The sequence below is a fragment of the Micropterus dolomieu genome, linkage group LG03 (assembly GCF_021292245.1).
Source record: "Micropterus dolomieu isolate WLL.071019.BEF.003 ecotype Adirondacks linkage group LG03, ASM2129224v1, whole genome shotgun sequence".
NCBI classification, from domain to species: Eukaryota; Metazoa; Chordata; class Actinopteri; order Centrarchiformes; family Centrarchidae; genus Micropterus; species Micropterus dolomieu.
In genome coordinates this window covers 28,636,913-28,657,302 of record NC_060152.1, presented here as the reverse complement: position 1 = coordinate 28,657,302, position 20,390 = coordinate 28,636,913, and the positions used below count along the sequence as shown (strand labels likewise).

The following is a 20,390-nucleotide window of genomic DNA, read 5'->3' as shown; positions in this document are numbered from 1 at the left end:
CAACTAATGATTATTTTCATTATTAGTTAATCTATTCATTTATTTTAACTAATCAAATAGTTAATTGTTAAGAAAATAGTGAAAAAGGCACATCACAATTTCCCCGGGCCCAAGGTGAGGTTCTCATTTTGCCAGTGTTGTCCCGCCCAAAACTCAAAAATATTCAAATCACAACATTATAAAACACAAAAAAAGCAGCAAAGTCTCTTATCTGAGAAGCCAAAAGCAGCAAATTAAAGTAAAAATATTATATCTTCCCTCCAGACCATTATTGTTGCTGGAACTAAAAAGCCCCTGAAAGCTTTCAGACAATGTGATAGTAAAATGCTCCACTAGAAAGAGCTCACAGCTAGGCGCCTGATAATGAAGAATTCCTTCACAAAATCTATTGGAAAATGAAACAAATGAAACAATATTCCATCAGGTCAAAATCCAGTACTGATTAATTCCAGTGCGCACACCATGCCATTCAACTCCCAAACAAATAGTAAGGCCATAAACTCTCATGCAGTCAGAAAACACTGTAGCCTCCCAACAGTCTACTTGAGCTAGAGCTACAGCACACCAGGGTGAGAAATCTGTCTGTCTGATCTGTGTCAGACGGGTGAGAGAACACACAAGAGAAGATATAGTCCTGTGTACCCATCAGTCTCGCTGTTCTGTTTTCCGATGAGCCAGTCCATATTTATCCTTTCGCTGTGTTCTCCCGGTGACCTGCAGTGCCGTTCTTTATTGATCCCATCAGCACCGTCTCTGCAGTCGCATTACAAGCTTCATATTTATCTGATCGAGCCAGCCAGCCTGCCTGCCTGCCTGCCTGCCTGCCTGCCTGCCTGCCTGGACGGCTGCCGGACAGAGTGTGTGTGTGTGTGTGTGTGTGTGTGCCCATGTCCATGTGTCTACTCATACGTGTGCATGTGTGAGTGTGAGTGCACAGTGTATTATTTGACATGGGGCAGTAAAATGAGTGTGTGAATGAGTGTAAAATGTCACAAGTGACGTACTGAGTATCCTGGTTGCTGCGGAGGCCTGCAGGGCAGATACAGTCTCTGTTTTCCATCTCTATAACCTGCACTCTGCATCCCATGACACCCCCCCCCCTCCCAACACACACAAAATAGACAGTAAACACATACTACAGAGGTTAGAGCATCTCCAGCTCTCAGTATACAATTCTCTCATTTTTTGTGTGTCAGAGTGGCAGTTTTAATCAGTCACATGCTGCTGTTATTTTTAGTCTCTGTTGTATTTTTATTCTGTATTTGGGTTTCAACCTTCTCTGCTTCACTGGCTGTGCATAAAGAGGCAGCAAGGTCTCACAATGACTAACGCTACACTGCTCTCTAGTGGACAGATGAGCTGCATAAACCCTGGAGTTCTATGAGGGAATGTGTAACGAGTAGATTTTAAGCCATTTCTATAATGTTTCTGTGCTACTGTATGCTGCACTTACAAATATGTAACGGGAAATAGCAACCAATAGAAGAACAGAGATAGGGGAAGTAAAATAAATGAAGTTGAACTATTTTTCCTGAAAGTGTGAGGAGTTTAAAAGTAATGCTCAGTAGCTGTTTGCTATTGTAGTCATCCAAAGCCCTGCTGAATCTCATTCTAGTTATCTACAAATAAAACTAACCAGCTGACTGGATGCACAGCAGTACTGTTTCACTAAAGCTTACGTGATTAGTCAGTGAATAGATCAGTCAATTGACAGAGAATTAATCACATTTTGGTAACTAATCGCTGAAGTCGAGTTTTCAAGCAAAAATGACAAGCATTTGCTGGTACCATCGTATTGAATGTGAATAATTTGTGCTTTTTATCTGTTTGTGAATTGAATATGTTTGGATTTTGGACTTTTGTTCAGACAAAATGGTCATTACGATGGCAATTTTCCAAAATTTCTGACATTTTATAAACTAATCAATTCACACAAAAATCTCTAGTTGCAGACATAAAAGTGGGATCCTCGAAGTAACTGAATAAAAGCACATGTAAAAACAGGCTTTAATGTAACAGTCTGAGGCTTTTCTCAGTCTTTTGTTAATTTGTTATCATAAACATTAGAACACAAGAATAGCTGAAACTATAAACCATTTGTGAAAGCTTTTTATAGCCTCCTGCCACTAACTTGTACAGTTTGTACAGGAGGTGATGCACGAACCAGTAGCACCAGTAATCCCACAAAAACTGGGTAGCGTGACCAGCAATAGCCACATAAAAATCAGCATCAGCAGGAAATGAGAGGAAAAGGACATGTTCTGGACTCCAGCCACACTGCTTAGCACCAAAGGCATCAACAAAATCAAAAGTCTACTTGAAGCACATGCATTGTCCCTTTAAGAAATTACTTGAAACATAACACTGATTCTGTCCCCCAAGGAAAGGCAAACCAAAATGTGCTTGCTGTGATGCAAAAATACACCGTTCTTATGTAAATGCAAACAAGTCAGCAACTCTCTTATTGAGGGTTTTCATTCAAGTTAAATGGGAGTGAGATCCTTCAGAGAGCTGGATTGATACCGCTCCTTCTGTAAAGACAGCAGGACAATTACACAGCGGGCTGCCACGAGGACCTTAACATTTTAGTAAGATCCCTGAGATTTAATTAATCTGAGCCCTCTGAAGATATCTCTGCTAATAAGCAGAAGGGAGGGGAGGGAGTGGGAGGGGAGGGGGGCAGGAGAGGAGAGGAGACACTAAAGGTCTTAAAACATAACTTCCCTCTAAACTGTCTCTCTTTCACCCATAAACTGCTATTCCTTTGCCACAGTTGTGTTAAGGCAAATACACTGATGTGACAGCTGTACAACGAACCCTGAATCATCTCATTCCCCCACAACCATAACAAGGCTGGCAGCATGTCAAATGCGCCACAGCAGGTCCAGCAACAGCTAATGTGCATCTAACAACTTCTGATGGGCAGCAGAAACAGAGGCTTGCACACTTAAGAGTCATAGAACTCAGCTGCCAAGTGAAAGCCTGGCAGAGAGGACCTAATCATTCATTGATATTGCAGTCAAAACATATGGCACTGATTGTCAAATCAACTAACAAATTACAGAAGCTATGGTGAACATGAATGTCATTGCATATCTAAAGAAACATTTTATCACCCTGACTCTGCAGTTCCCCTCTGCTCTGTACAGAGGTATACTGTTCTTACTTTACTGTTTTGGTTCAGTCTCACCGCTCTCATCAACGCAGCAGCAGTAAGCTGTTTTCAGCAACAACAAAAAAAAAAACACTGTACACTATCTGCCCAGCATCAAACAGCCAGACTGACAAATTGAATGACTAGCTGGTGAACACAGAGGAGCATTTTGTGGCTAAAAAGCCAGATATTTCCCTCAGGAGATGGTGGAGAGCAAAAACAGAGTAAAAAGGAGTGGATTTTGGACTGAAATTCACCAGGTGGACAAGACTCCAAAAGAATGCAGATTTTTTGCTGTTTGCTGGATGTGTAAACGGTTTGCTAAGATGTTCACCATGTCGACTTAATAAAAACTGCTTCTCCGCAGGTTGCAGAAGTGATATGGGATGAAAACGCTAAACTGAACCACCTTCAGCTCTACTGACATGACAACGCAGCTTACACTAGCTGCTGTTAGCGAATACATTTCTTAGCTAATGATACTTATCTCTTTTCCATTTATAATGATAGTTATCTATTTAAATGTATCTGTGTCTGAGCAAAATGTTTTTTCTTACTATCAACAAATCACACTACAGGACCAAGACCAACACTGTGTTCTCTGTATAATAGTGCATTTGCTGGGGACTATTTTCAGCCACAAATTGATACACATTTCAGTATTTACAGCACCATTGTGGCATCAACTCAAAATACACTACACTCGCTGCAACAATGTGGCTCATTCATGTGCTTTTAATAGTTGCTGGACAACAATGGAGCTCTATGACATGGAGGAATAGACATTGACAGGCTTATCTTTTAAACTATTACCAGGAAAAGATTGTCAGGTGCCAGCGCAGGAACGTGATGCAGGTGGCAGCTATGCGACATAACATTTTACTTGCATTTGCACAACCTGCTGTATCAATATCTAATCAATGTCAAAAATGACATGAATTCGTATCCATCAAGTAGCTGGCTGTAGATCAACTGGCTGTTTTAGGCACTAACAGCAGACCCACACACAGTATTCTCTGTCACACTACTGTGCTTCCACAGTTGCCACCCAAGGCGTAATTACTTTGCAATTACACCACCTCCCCTGCCCAAAGTGTGCCGGGCATGCCCAGCCAGTCGCTCTAAGGTCTTCTTCCCTGTAATCCTGTCTTTAAGCAAACTGCTGCTCAGCATTTCTTCTATTTTCTTTCAAAAGTCAGCCAAATGTTGGTTGAACAGCTAAGAGAAGAAGGGATATTGTCAGATGTACAGTAGAGGCGCTCTCCTCGGGGGAAAGTGTGACTTTTCACTGATGAATACCTGAGTAGAAGAAAACACGCGTGAACATGGCTTTCAACTCAACAGCTAAATATCCCCTGAGATGCTGCCTCGTCTTGGCATCAACACTAAAGTAGAAAATCTGTGATAGAGGATCTCATTGCTAAACAGTGACCCTGCTGGCCCTCTGAGTCCGCAACAGACCGAGTGATAATTGGATCATAAGGAAGTAATCTGGCTCAGTGGGTAAATACCAACTACATACATCATTAACACCATCACAGCCATTCAATACTGCCAGGAGATGAGGTTAATGTCTGTCTGAACTCACTCAGAGGCAAGTGACCTACAAGGAAATATCTCACTCAAGTGACACTGCTGAATTCTGTTCTTGCCTTGGCTGTAATAATTCTTTAAATAGAAAAAATTGATTAGAAATATAGACTATGCATGTAATATCTGTTACCATGTTTTTAAGCAACAACAGGCCCACTTACAAATTGTACAAAATAAAGTGATATGTTACATTTTGTAACTACAATAAAAGCACTTATTTAAGTACATGACACTTTAAATCAATAAAATGGTTACTGCTACTGCTAATGTAGGGTTGATTGTTTAGGAGAAACTCAGGTATATAAATGGCTGAATGGCCAGGCACCAGATGTTTGAGCGTGCCAGAGACCAGCATAGGTTGAACACCGGGGATACAATTTCAATTTTAAAAACAGCTGTAAAACCTTGTAATAAAAGAAATGGAACGAGGAGAGATGGGTGAATGTGTTTAGTACTTTAATAAGAATATCATACTTCTATAATGAGTAATATCTACTATAATCAAATCTGTGTGTCATAACTTACACTTTGGGTTGTAATGTAGCAGTGTTTGTTGCCATTGTGGTTTGGGGAAGGCCAGAACCAGTAAGGAAATTAGTTTTATAAAAGGTTGTGGGGTTTTTTTCTTAGTCATGCTTCAACACCTTGTTTGTGTTAAATACTTTTTCCAATTAGTTGTAATTGATTAAATTTTGTTTGGTCTCTGCATGTCCAGGTCCCATTTGGGATTGAATATGTGCCTTTTGAAAAATGTAGTGTATACAATGTGTTATAATATAGTGTGCATATCTGTAAAGAAATAATCTGTAAATAACACTGAATAAGGAGGTGCTGGATAGTTAGTAGGAAGAAAAAGTAATTACTATCAAATCTACGAGAAACTCCAAATACATTATATTCAACCCAAAGCCCCTAAGAATTTGTTGCTGTACTCTGCCCAGCCACAGAAGGAAAAGCAACATGCACAGCATCAGCATTATCCCAGATATATAAACAGAAGTCTCCCATTGTACCACCTCTACTGTCCATTCCCTGCAAATCTCTTTAGAAAAGAAAAGTGTGCACTGAAAATAGCAGCTCATTTAAAGACAGACGATTAGGTTTTTAGACACCTGTTCATTCTACCTCTCCAATAAATGCCAGAAGAAGTACTACTTTACACTTTCTCTCCACCACAGAGAGGATTAGGGGCAGGGGATAGAGCGCTGATAACTTCCTCTGGCACGGGGCGCTGGCACAGCACGATAGGCAGGGCAGGAGAGAAGGCGAGAGGGCAAGCGCCTCGGTGTGGAGGGGTTGGCCAGCTACCACAGCTGGGCCTTAGAAAGCACAGATAGGATTGAATCCGAGGGGCACACTCATCAGAATAGGCAATCTAACAGTGCACAAGCCAGACCTCCTGACCAAGGACTAATATTCAGATTGTCAAACAACACTTGGCAACAGCAGATTTTCTGAGCAACGGGGAAGTGGCTAATCTGCTGCCAAATATAACTAAAATCCATCTGTTTCCTTAGATTACCTGCCAGGATTCAATTGAGCTGCTCCATATCTCCCCTCCTGAGAGATTTCCAAGTGGCAAAGAGTCAGCTAATCACCCAGCAGCCCACACATTCACAAGTGTATTTCCATGCAAGGCTTACAGGAAACACATGTACAATATTCATTTTAATACAGCTTGTTTATTGTACAGTGGAAACGTATCAACTATATGAGCAACATTTAGTCTGAGGTAGTGACACACCAATGCTTGTGTTCATGCACATATGTGCTGCTTGTTTGCTCTCGTAATGGTGCGAGTACCGGCCTGTCTTCCTTTGTATGTGAATGCTTGGTTGCTTCTCCTGTCAGCCCACTTTATTCATCCTGACACAGATACATTTTATTCTGGCTGTGATCAGCACTTTCATGGCAGCTGACATTGTCCCATGCTAACGTCACAACCCCTCCCACACACAGCTCAACAGCTCCACTGGGAATACTCTAGAAAAGTCAGCTCTAACCCCACCACGGCTAGGTCACCGCCCTCTGCGTTAGCTCAGTCTCTAGCTCCAATAGCCAGACAGATACAGCTGAATGTCTCCATGCCCTCTTCTAACCCTTTACTATACATGGTGAAACATCAAACCGCTCCTCAAGCACCAATTCTGTCCGGTCTCGCTATTGCCATATTATTTCCAGTCTCATAGTCAGCAAAAGCCTAGTTTCAGCCTTTCCTACTGACTTGTTTGGTGAGAGAATATCTTGTAACTGGAACATCTCAGGTTTGATTATTATAAACATTATTATTATTAAATATGATTTTAGTAGTAGAATTAGAGGTGATCATGATCAGACTCTAATACCTTCTTCCCAAGTGCCATCCCCAGACCTCTCATTGATGTTGTTGTTCCTGGTTGGGAGCAGTAGGTGGGCTGTACTAAAACTGCAGTCAGCTGTCTGTGTCTCACTCTGAGCTATAATAATAGCCCGGCCATGGCTAACAATAGAGAGGTAATAGATACCGTGCCTATTGTTGGCCTTGCCTGCTTTACTCCTTCCTGTCCAATTCATCGCTACAGCGTGTCACTATCCGCTTGCTTAACTATACAGTGTACACAGGCAGACAACCATGGAGGGAATCTGATATCACCTCATTGCAAACAGGTTACACCCATCACATTGCTGAAATATTGCTGTAGATGCCGTATGACGTTACACACACTGGAATTGAGGTATCCATTAGCCTCACGAAGTTATCAACTGCATAGAAAACATAAGATATAGCAATGGGACTTCAGGAATTGGCACATTGAGCCAGGAAACAGATGTGACCACAATACTGTATGACTGAAATGAAGTTGAACTTGCTGTCTGTTGACATCTGTCCGACGGCGGTAAGATCTGTTTGACTTTGGCTGCTGTAAAATCCCAAATCAAAGGATTCCCTTGCATTAGCCGCCTCTCCGCACGGATTTAAAGCCAACCAACCATCCAAACGGGCCGCCCACCCCCCCCCCCCCCCCCCCCCCCCCCCCCTCCGATTCCTCCTCATGGCCTGATGCCTGCTGACTTTCAATGCCTGCTTTTCCCGCCTTGAGATACTTCTTCAGTGATTGTATTTATGTTCTACAAAGAAGGATTTCTATGTTTCTGTGCAGCAACACCCCACCACCCTCCCTCCCTCCTTGTTCCACTACTACACATCCAGGCCATCTCAGTATCACCATGGCGATGGTGGCAGTCTCGCAGTGGGACGAGTGATATTAAGGGATTAATGGGAGATCCTCCATCAGACTTCGGTCGAGGAGCACGATCCCGGGATCACAACATCAGCTCTCTGTTACTCTCTCCTGATCAGTGACAGATGATGGGGATGAAAAACAGGCCTCTGCACTCTTATTTTCAGGGAACTGTATTGTACGCAAGAGTCCACAAACCGAGAAACTGTGAATACACTAACAAGTGCACTCATACAGATACTAAATCTGTGGAATAATACATTTAAAGTGCCCACAAAGCCACCTCCAGCCCTAGGCAGTGTGAGCAGTGGTCTATACACTGTACAGTATGTCCAATTGTAGGTTACATGGTAGTGCCTGTGTGTAGTGTTCAAACAGTGGGCTTATATAAGGGCTACAGCTGCATTAGTGACATCATGACAAGGGCTGCTATGTCAGTCAGCTGCATCTGTAATCTACCTCCAGCAGCATCTACTGTACATACTGTAATACTACTAAACATTTAACCCCTGATCCCTGCCAGACCTCTAAGAACAATAACCAATTAAAAGCAATAGGAGGAGAATTATGATAGCACAAGAGAGCCATAAAGGTTGGAAAATGAATTACCGGTATGTGCAGGGAAAACAGGAAATTATTTGTAAAAAAAACAAAACAAAACTAAAGTATTAAAAGCAAGCAGTTTCCCAGCAACATTAAAAATATACAACGTGATTATAGTATGCATCTTCTAAAAGTTTTTTTAAAAACTCCCTATGATGTGAGCTGGGGTTGCATAAGCAAATGTAAAGTTTTCCAACACCATCACCGCACCAATCATTACATAATCAAATCTACTGTCTGGTTGTGAGGATTCAACTGAGCTAATGTGTGTGAGTGTGTGGGTGTTTCATTGAGAGTATAGTATGTCTGTGTATGTCTGTGTGTGTGTGTGTGTGTGTGTGTGTGTGTGTGTGTGTGTGTTGGACAAATACAGGGAGGCTGCATATGTTTATAGAAAGCACTGGATGGTAAGAGTTTTGGGCCACACAAAGGCATATTAGAAGGACCAGCAGCATGCACGTGTTTGAGTCAACAGCTTGCACCTGCTCCGACCAGCTGAGTCTTGAATGAGCAGAACATTGACAGACACACAAACACACACAGGGAAGGAAAGATTAGAGCGTCCTGTGTAAACTACTGCTAGTAAATATAACAGCTCACACACAGAGCAACGCATCTGGGGGGGGAGCTACTAACAAGTCCTTTTATTGCTTGCTATAATTTAATTATTTTCATTTTAACATTAATTTGGCTTAGCACTACTCATATAGCCATGGATCTTATGACCATAATTTAAATTAGAAAAAGGTTAGCTCAACATTAGACTTTTGTATTTAGTCTCAGTCTCACAAACAAGGGTCTGTGCTGTGTTGTGTCGCTTTTTAAGAATCTGCAACATGAAAATTAACTTACTTTACTTTACAAAAAATAGGACTTATGAAGGTTACCCATATGATATGTATGAGCTTGCATCCGGTGCAGAGTCTAATTTTACTTGGTTGTGTCCTGGTCTAAAACAACTTCCTTATCCTTAGCAGCAACATTTACTTGAACTAATGTACTTAACATTGTTAGCTGGCTGAGAGGCCTGCTAGACGTGGGCCTTGCTTAAAACTGAAATGTTTTGCTGTCATTTGAAATTGAGAGTTTGGACTTGATGAAAATATAAATTGACAGACAGACTTTGCAAACGCCATGATGAAGATGGATGGATTTTTATTGTTTTATATTAAAACAGTTCAACATTTAGTGAAATAAGCCTTTTTACTTTCTTAAGCATTAGATTGGAAGATTCGTGAGCCTCTACTGTCTTTATGCTTGACCTAGCAAGAAATTAGCCTAGCAGGGAAAATGTTAGCCTGCTGTCTAAATTTAAAAACATTTCAAGTTGTCGTTTATGTTTGTGTACAGATTAAACATATATAACATATTCATTAGTTCTGGTGGCTAGCTGTGTCCTCCTGGTTCCTATCTTTATGATGTCCTTAACTAGCTAATCACCTGGAGACGCTAACTTCATATTTAGGTACAGGCCTGATATCAATCTGCTCGTAGGCCAAAAAGCAAATAGGTAAGCGTAATTCCCAAAATGTGCAAACTACTCTTTAAAAATAAAAATCTTACTTAATCCATCCCATTTCCCAAAGTGTTAAATAATTCCTTTTATTTGATCAACCTTAATGTTTATTACAACGCTATAAGCAATTTTCCATTTAATATTCAATAGCAAGCTTTTCCCATTGAAGCCTAATGCTCTTTGTTGCCTCACAAACTACCATTCTTGGTACTTGGCTCTTGTTTAGTTTTGAGAAATTATGACAAATTATTTAAAAGTGGACCAACAAGTAACAACATTGAACTGCAATGCCTTTGCAGGCTAAATGTGCTTATTCCTCTTTCATTGCTAGCCAGCAAGATACCAATCTAATAAGTGAGCATGCAAACAACACTAGCCAAGTGTGTGAACTGATATCAGAAAACTGTGAAGAGATTTCACAGTAAAAACTGTTATGACAAATGGCAAAGAAGAGCTATGATGAATGTTCATTGATCTATCCTGGATTAATGAAATGGTTCTGTCATTAAAAATATCAGAATATTGTTTTATCAATTCCATCATTTTTTTATTAGCTCTGTTAACTAAATTTAATCTCTCTTCGTGAGGTTTTCTGTCTTATTGGTGGTTAGAGCTAGTCATGGAAGCTGCTTTGCCTTGCCACCTGGCTTTCTTGAATGCCTAACTGACCGCAGACCTTGCTGCCTGTCTAGATGCCTGGCTGCTTGCCGGCCACTGCAGAAAGCTGAATGTCTCCACTATTAATAGTCCAAATTTCAGCATGAGGGTTTTCACGCTTTGAGTGCAATCAGCTTGAGATGACCTGGTGCCATATTCCACCTTTAGAAACTGGCCATTCAGAAACCTTGTAACTGTCTCTCCCTTTCTCTATCCAAGTATCTCTTTGTCTCTCTCTTGCTTTCAGTCTCTGCCTCTCACTTGCTTGCTCACAGTACAGTAAAGGGCACTGACAAACCCTGATTCACATATCACCCGTAAAGTAAGAACTAACTGGTATAGCCTAATTAAAACATGGATCATGGCCATCTGGTTTCTGGTTTGAGACTTCTGCTGTAGAGAGTGGAGAAATGTCTTTTTCTTTGACCTCAGAGTTCAGGGTTCAACAATCATTAAACAATTCCTGAGGGAATGTCACAGGGGAGAGAAAAGGCACCACACACCTCACTAGCTACATCTACACTGACACCACACAGCGCTTTCCCACAGCCTTCCCTTTACAGTTTGAAAAATCTGTAACAAATGTGTCTCCTGTTTCGGATCCTTAATTAGTATGTGTAATGTAAAGCCATTAGCGTGTTGTGTTAAACTTGTCTCGATTGCATCATCACTGTACCTACCCCGCAGTTTTTAGACATACCTTTAACATCAACGCTGCCAGCTACTACTGCCAGGGACAAATGTTCCTCAGAAGCACTGGGCTTGCCACAGAAGGTCAGATGCTGTATGTCTTCCTCTACATTCTCTACTCAAGGGTGGATGGGCAAAAAAAGTGATAAAGTGGCCCTTTCTTGGTGCCTTTCGCTCTCACATTTCTACTCTCTTTGCTCTGGTTGGCTGAGGCTACCTTTTGCATTTCCTATTCAACTCCTTTTTATATGTTTTTCTCCTTCTTAATATACTGCATGGTGTCGTTCAGCCTACTCTTGTACAGCAAGCTGGGAGGCTTATGTAACAACAGGCCAGATGTTCTAGTACTGGAGCTGTGTTTGGGTTCTGTTCTGACTCAGTCCAGGATCACTAGTTGCTAATGTCGCAATCTTATACTTTTTAACGTCTATTTATCCGGGGAAAGTAATACATTGCATCACATTTTTCAAATTCATTTTCACATGCAAGCTGGAACACAAACAATGCTTGCTCTGGCTGGGGATTTGAATTGGTGACGTTAAGGTATGTGCTTATGATTACCAGTCCCACATTAACTGCTTAAATACATATTAAATAAATATAGCAGTTTGAGGAGTACTTATTTAACACAGTCCGTGAAAAGGGATCGTCCTGCGCTGCAATGTACACTTTATTATACATTACTATAAATATTCAACATCCCTTGTACTAGTTAACTAATTAGCTAAAATATTTTCCTACTGTAATGTTTCGCCAAGGGCATTTCAAATTGCACAGCCCGGGGCAGGAAAATCCCTTCAAACTTTGCAGAAGAGAATAAAACCTATGCTGATGAATGCAGATGTTATTTAGAACAAAGCCCAGAGAGACAATAGAGCCCGATGCTGTGCTGTGCCATGCAAGAGAACAGCAGGCTATGGGAGATGGCAGGCTGATTGCTCTGTCAATGGGGACTGAGGCTGTCATATCAGCAACGGGAGCTGATAGCATCTCAGACGTCATTGTCTCACCTCTCATTTTCTCTCTGATGTTCTCTTCTCTTTTCCTGTCCTCTCTTCTCCTCCCGTCCCTTCTCATTTCCTCTCCTCTACACTAACCCTTCCTACTCTTTCCTTCTGTCCTGCCCTCTCATCTCCTTTACTATTCCATCTTAGCTTGTCCTCATGTGTCCTTTACTTTTCTTGCCCAGCCTAACATACATACAAACACAAAATAAAATTAGAATTGAAGCTTTTTTTCATTGTTAACTAATCCAATGAAACAACCAAAACCAACAATGAATTGAACCATACCACCATAGCCAAATGAGCCTAATCCTGAAGAGTTATATCATTGTCCAAAAACAATTAAAAACACAGTGAGCCAGACTGTTTTACTTGGTGACATGTTCCTTTATTACCCTGAACATATGGCACTGTAGTTTATTTTGAATCAACCACACATCCACTGCACTGCTGTCATAAATATTCTCTAGCACGCCAACCGTCTGATGAAAATAGTCCCCAACAAATGCATATTTAGTCCTGTTTGAGTGAGATCTGCTAAAATTACAGTTCCCAGCTGTTTAAAGAAATAACCTAACCTTTTTAAAGCGACATAAATCAATATTTGTATATGAACAATTGGTCTAATGGCTCTATGTAATGTGAAAGGGGTCATTTGTAAAGTCAAACCTGCTGAGAATTATTGCCCCGCCCAACAGTTCCACTCAGCTCTACGCAGCATTTAAGCTCATTGTTTTGCTTTTATGTAACTTAACTGTTTTGCTTCATTGTCACTGCTCTCATAAACTTTGTGTCTGGCAGCAACAGGCAGCTGTTTCCCACAAATAAAAACTCTGATAAACACTACCTGCCCAGCCCCAAATGGCAGACTGACAATGTTAGCAACTAGTCTTTGAACACAGTAGAGCATTTAGCAAGCTTAAGAAAACAATATATTTCTCATTAGTTGGTAAGGACAAACACAGAGCTAAACACAGAGCGGATATTAGACTTGCAGTCTCCAGTTGGCCAGAAACACAACTTCAAATGAATGCCATTGTTGCTCCGGTCTGCTTTAAAAAGAAAACAACATACTTGTGACCTGTTTTTACAAATGGGTTTGGGGCCGAGTGCCTCAGAAGTTAGAAACTACTGAGAGACAAACTAACACAGTGTTGGGTTTGGTATTTTGGTAACATTTGTTGACAAGAAAAATAACAACAGTCTTATACTAGAATGAAAATAGTAACACTATGATTCAGCCAAGGTGAGTCTGTAGCATAGTTAGCCTACATTCAGACACTGGTGGGGGGTGGGGAGGGAGCGCATGCAAGTACAGGGCTAGAGGCAATCTGACAGATACAATAGGTTTATGGCTGAAATGTAAAAAAAAAAAAAAAATAAATAAATAAATAAAAAGTAGATGGAGAAGAGAAAATCAAAGGACCGCAACACTACAGTAATGCAACTTCACTCCTATAATAGCACAGCTTCCGAGCAGCTTGTAAACATATTATTGCATGTATTATATATCATTTTAATGATGGAAATTGTGTTCTAACCAGATTTCCTGTCCAGCCGAGCCAAAACTACTTGACAACATGCCAACCTTCTATAACCAAAACACGCTGTTACTTTAATTGGCATGGTGATGTATTCATTTGGCGTGCATTCTGCTTTATAGAGTCAAGACAGCATCCACTCTTTCGCTTTCCCTCTCTCTCCCTCTCCCTTGGGGAAAGTGATGGGGGATGGGAGTCTCTGGAACGCTCATGACAGAATCTGCTCTCTGCATGGGAAGGCGAGTGAGCATGGGTGAGTGAACTAAGGGAACAAGAGGAAGGCAGAGACAGAGAGAGAGAGAGTATGTGTACTGTATATTGTCCAGTGGGAGGCTGAGCATTGCCTCGCCTCATTTCACAACCATAGGTTGCTCTCTCTCTCTCTCTCTTTCTAATTTGCTCAGTTGGCATGAATGTAACTAAGTACAGTATTGCAACAGCAGGTTGTGCAAGGTTTACAATTGAAGAACAATTATTTAGACTGTAAAAGAACTCAACTACACTATAAACAGTACACACTTCTGGGTAGGCCTACTGTACATTAGAATATGTTACACAAGTGCAATCAAGTTTCACGTGTTGTTTCATTGGCTTTCTCATGGTTTGCATATATTGTTGCTTCCATGATAATAAGTTTTTTAAAATTTTAATGCTTGGGCCTCTATAACGTGCACTCTACTGCTGCTACTCTCTCAGGGGGGCTGAGATCCTACTGTATAGCCTCCAGGGCAACAGGGCCTCTTTGTAGATGTAGCCCCTGCTGGTACACAGAGCTCTCGAGCACTACTGGATAAATGACCAGGAAAGGGGGAGGTATGTGACTGTCTGTGTGTGTGTGTGTGTGTGTGTGGTGGTGGTGGTGGTGGGGGGTAAAAAGAAATGGGTTGTGATCAATCAAAGCTAATTCTAGGTCAATGCTCTTCATGCTGGCTGCACACACACAAACACTCTACACCTCTTGCCATAGCAGTGTTGCATGTTAACCAATTGTGTAAACATAGCTGATACAGTACTGTCAATAGTAATGTAGATAGTGAATTATATCTTCTGTGGTTCTACAAAGACCCTAAATCCGTCCCCTGCCCTGGACCACAATGAGACCTCAGTTTGGAAAAAATATGTAGGGTAGTCAATGGTAAGAAACAAGGAATTTTTTTGTTCCCGATTGAATTGTGCTTTGAATTACACATACGATGATGGTCAATTTAAAATATACATTTCAAAGTCAAGAAAGTCGCATTTTGATACATTTTGTTCAACTGTGAAAAAACATAATGACAAAGACCACAAGTTGAAAAGTCACCTATGTGACGTTGTAACTTTTTCTCTCAATGACTGAAGCTAACCTCAAAGAGCTTCCATGTGTACATGATGTGGTGTAAAGACCAAGAGTCATTGGATTAAACACATCAGGTGAGGTACATTTGTGCGTGGAGCTAAATTAGCTAGCTAGTAGCTAACAATGAACGTTAGCTAGATTTACCGCGTTAACATGTTGCTGACATAAATTGTGCGAGACAAGAGATGTAATTCATTCAACGGTTTTCTCACAAAACTAAATGCAACTTTAAAGTTTTCCAACAAACTGCAGCTTTCTTGACGGACACAATTATCCTTTAATACATGACAAACATCATGTGCCTGTAAATCAGGGCACAATTCACGAGAAAAATTGTTGTCTCTCACCATTGACTACCTACATTATTTTTCCCAAAACAAGGTCCCATGGGGCTGAAGCTGAAGCACAAATAATGTTTTTGGAGTTTGATATTATGGGTGAAAAGTCAGGATATCACGAACACTGACGCTTAATTTTTGATCTGTCTTTTGCAAGTCCCCCAATTCAGTGAAAGTGCAATATATGATACATATTTTTATATACAGTAAATATATGTCATGACAAGTTGCCTATTCATTAAATAACTTTTTTGTAAGTATTTAACTTTAAGTATCGCATCACAGTATCATGATCCAGTTATACTGATTGTTGCTAGAAAATAGAATTGAAGCACTAACTGAAAATAGTGTCAATACAAAAATTTCAAGAACCGGAGTTTTTTTGAATGAGACAAAAATTATTTCAGATGGGAGTCTTTAGACAAAATGTTTGTCTCTGAGATAAAACATCCTGACACCTCCTGATACATATTTAATTCCCAAATACACGAAACAGAACAGGAACTCTGGGCATCCTTCATCTTGTGTCAACAAAAATGGGGGTACCCAAATAGATGGCAGAGCAACAGACACTTCAGAGCCCTGGAATAGATGCATCTCAGTGGGAGTTCCTCCTACAAGGCAGCCAGTATAATTAGCACTGTCAAAGGACGTCCCTGAGCGACTGACACAGCCCCCTCAATTCATGAGTTGAACACTGTCACAAGGAAGAGTAGGAACTGAGATATTTACAGGGACACTTGTTATGCAGTCTTTAAAGTGGCGGCTAAAACAGCTAAATAGTAAGTAGATCTTACTTAAATATCACTATATTGCACACAGATATGATTAAAAGGTCAGAGTTTACCATATTTGTGTGTGTGCGCATGTGCGCTTGAATATCAGCTCATGCCTTTCATAATACATCTACCATTATATGCAGCGAGAGAAACAGAAACGATGACAAAACATTAGAGGATAAAGGTGTGAAAGAGAAAGTCAGAGTTAGGATGGAGAACATTACTACACCTATAACCCCCCCTCCACCCCCCAAAAAAAACAAAAAAACACACACACCAAGCAGAACCAGGAAGCAGGCCTAGATGACTGGAGGAGCAGGGAGAAAGGAGAAGTGGAGCCCGGGGCTTTCTGTGTGTCACCCCATCACAGGCAGCTGATGCCTGCCTGTAGGATGCACTGTGTCTGGGTGGGTGGGGGTGGGGGTTCCACGTCCATCATTACTGTACTACCCAGATTCTCACTGATGCATGGAAAGCCAAGATAGCTGGTACATCCAGCATATTCAGTTTAATGGAACAAATGCACCTGGAGCCATGCTTAATTGCAGACGACTATGTGCATGTTGTTGTATGTGGAAATGTTAAGATTCTGTACTAAATGTACTTTTATCACTGCAGCACTGATGAGCTTTCTAGGACAGAATTCTAAGAATGAGCTATGGATACATAGAGTGCCCCCTTATGGACTTTTGGAAATAGATTCTCATTGGTGCAGCGCATTTTCTACTTGCAAACACACATACACAGGCCTGTTAAGCATGAGCAGTCTAAGACAGAGTAGCTAATTACATGCAAGTGAGCAGTGCTGGATTTCCATTCACGATCTCTGTAGCACCTCCAGTGAGATGACAGCAAGTTGGCAAGCCCTGCAGCTGGAGGCTTCTCTCTCTCTCTCTTCTCCATCCCTCCATCCACCCAGGATTCCCTCTGTTAGATTACACACTTTGATGTTCAAACTGCCACTTTCACCAAAAACCCATCCAAGCTGCTGTGGGATTGGATCGTGACTGCGACAGTGCAGATGCATGGGCTATAGGGTTAGACGATGCAGTGTGGGTGTTTGTTTCCCGCGCTGCTGGAAATGCTAACCATCCAATGACAAGTTAATCCACTGCAGTTGTACCTATGCCAGGGCTGAGCATATTAACGCTGCTTTAGGATATGTTATGCTTGTGTGAGGTAAAGAAAGTGGGGATTTACTGTTTTGTTGACTCACAATGAGTCACCTTGTACATATAGAGAAACACAGTAAAATTAACCAATATAGTCTTACTGTATGAAATACTGAAAGAAAGCCCCTACTGCAAGTCTTTTGTCCGCTGTCAAAAATGTGCAGTATAGCCCTGCTGGCAAGATAAAACCCCAGGCAACCGAGGCATGCAGGAGAGAAGCCATGCTGGAAACATAATTCTTATGCTAATTAGCGTGCAAGCAATCGATACAAAGGCCTCTTTGACCTCCCAGTGTCTTGTATGCTTTCAGCTTGTGGCCTGCAATCAGAGTTACCTAACATTATGGTGAGACAGCCAGTCAGTCAGTCATGTCCCTTTCCAAAGAACAGCCTCTTCTGCCCATGCTCAGTCATGACAAGGCTTTGACATCACTGTCCGACTAAGAGTGACTAAAACTGACAATCCCCTGTACCTCAGAGAAAGAGAAATAGGAAAAACGCTCAACTATTGGTGAGGAGGGAGTGGGGGGCAGAGAAAGGGGAGGAAAGGCAGAAAAGGCCTGGATGATTCACACAGCGTGCACTGCAGCGGCTGAGGTAGCCGTGTCTTGGATTAGGCTACATGAGTCACGTTTATCATGCAGTAGCACAAGGTAGGGATTGCACAACTTTCACTCCATTAGGAATGCTGCCACAGTCCTTGATGATGGAAAAGAACAGCTCTAATGCCTCTAGAAAGCTCCCAGTGATAGAGGCACACATCTTTTACCCTGATGTCTCTAGCCATGCTGGGAGGCTGCAGCAACAGTGAACCTGCCAGACATCGAATTTGGAGCGACTTACAGTAATCACCAAAAATGCAGCCTAATATTTATACTGCATTCAAATAAAATAGTCAAAAAACAAGAGCTCCTGGGTTGTGAGCATGCAAGCATGTGCATACTTTTCATTGAAGAGGTAAATCTACAAGAAAATCAACAGGATGGAGATATTTAAGGCCACCGCCCCCGAAATACCTCTCTCCTCATTAGCCTGGCTTTCCTAAAACGGTCAGACCAAATTCTTTTTTTAACAATACATCAAGTGAGTGTGTTTTTGTGACCTGGGGCAAGACGACAGAGTGTAATATTCCACCATAAAGCAGAGGTTAAAGCGCTGATGTCGGAAATAATCCGGTCCACCTTAAAAACTCAAACCCTACAGTGGACAGCGCCGTGGTGCTGAAACAGCTCCGAGCGACATCTGTACACAAGAGGGTGGTGGTGGTGGGGGGGGGCAGGATCTACCAAGACTATAACGTTGAAATCACACACAACCCGCGTGCGCCACCGACATAAAGGACACCTTAAATGATCTTTCCAGTGTCATATTGTGTAATCTCGGTGACGTTCGTGGGGAAAGGTTAAGCAATTTGGCGTGCTTTTTACGTGAAAATGGCGCCCGCTGCTGCTAACCCAGCCCATTATAGTACAGCTATAGCCACAACAAAGTGGGGGGAAATAGGTTGGAGTGTTTTGCCGCATTATAAAATGGTACTAAGCCATTCAAATAAAGTTATTTTCTAAAAGGGGAGTCAATAAATGATAACCAAGCGAAGGAAAGGTCCATCTCACCTTGGTCCTATCGGCTACTAGTCGAGTGTAGCCTATAAGCTCTAGCCTGGATGTCAGGAGGCAACATAATCCACCAGTATCTCACAGAGAGACAACTAGGCTACACAAATTCACACTGTAGGCTAGCCTAATAACAACCCACAAACACCCGGGGTTATTCGCCACCGCCAACAGCACCGACAGCTCCCACTATCTCCGCTTTTTCCTTACTTTAACATCGACTGTTCCTTCGCTTCCTCCTTCTTCTGTCGGTCCATGACACCGAGGATGATCTTCCTCTCCTCCTCTGTGAGGTGGCTGAGGTCCGGCATCTCCGGCATGGCGCCGGCCGCTGAGGCAGCAGCAGCAGCAGGGCCAGGGCCGCCCCGGGGCCCGTGTGGAGCAGACATCTTTTACACACAGTGGCTAAAAAACGAGAAAAGCACCGTCAACCAGCAGCATTCTGGTCGATATCTCTGTTACATTTCATGCAGTCAGAAATCTAACTGGCAGTCGCATTTGCTGGAGGCACAGTGGCTTACAGACGGCATGGCATCGTGGTTAGGAATATCATGCACATATTACACTGTGCTGCAGGAAAAGGCGTCAAAATATTAATTACAGGCTCCATCCTGATCTATTAAATGCCCATAATGGGGTTATCAAACACGCTGCAGCCGAGTGACTGTCGCCTGCAAACAGGGAGCTCGCAATATTCAAGCAGTTGCAGCTTGAAACGCCAAACGTAGGCTACACATGAACATTTCTGAAAGAGAAAACACTCGAGATTAGAAATAGATGCCCTTAAACGAAGCAAGAGTGCACAGGCTGTAGGCTGCAGACTTCAAGTATTCCAAACACAAGCCTCTATCCATCCAGGGATTTTTTTAAATAGTAGGAAAAAAAAAAAAAATACAGAAGATTAAAAAAAAAACTCTTGCCTTTTATTTTGCAGTCATGTTAAATCCTGTCTAACCCATCGCTGCCATCCTTTAGAGAGGCTGTACTCGCATGGTGGAATAAAAGGTGCCCGGCCAGTCCTTGTTTATTTTCGTTTGGAGCCCTTAACCCTCCTCTGTCACTCTGGTTAGCTCCCTTTCCTCCAGGTTGCTAATTCTTGGAGATTTCTTAAATGCACAAAAATGGATGCAATGACAGAGAGAGATGGGGGGAGGGAGGGGGGGGGGGGGGG

At 41.9% G+C, this 20,390-nt stretch overlaps 1 protein-coding gene across 1 annotated transcript in view; it reads right to left on the bottom strand.

The window, feature by feature from the left end:
- The window catches only part of rims2a (regulating synaptic membrane exocytosis 2a), a 152,575-nt gene extending 132,967 nt beyond the window's left edge, over positions 1-19,608 (bottom strand). The window contains exon 1 of the mRNA XM_046044545.1: positions 19,430-19,608. Within this exon, the coding sequence (XP_045900501.1) occupies positions 19,430-19,608 (179 nt within the window). The remainder of the gene's footprint in view (positions 1-19,429) is intronic.
- Between the last annotated feature and the right edge of the window lie 782 nt (positions 19,609-20,390).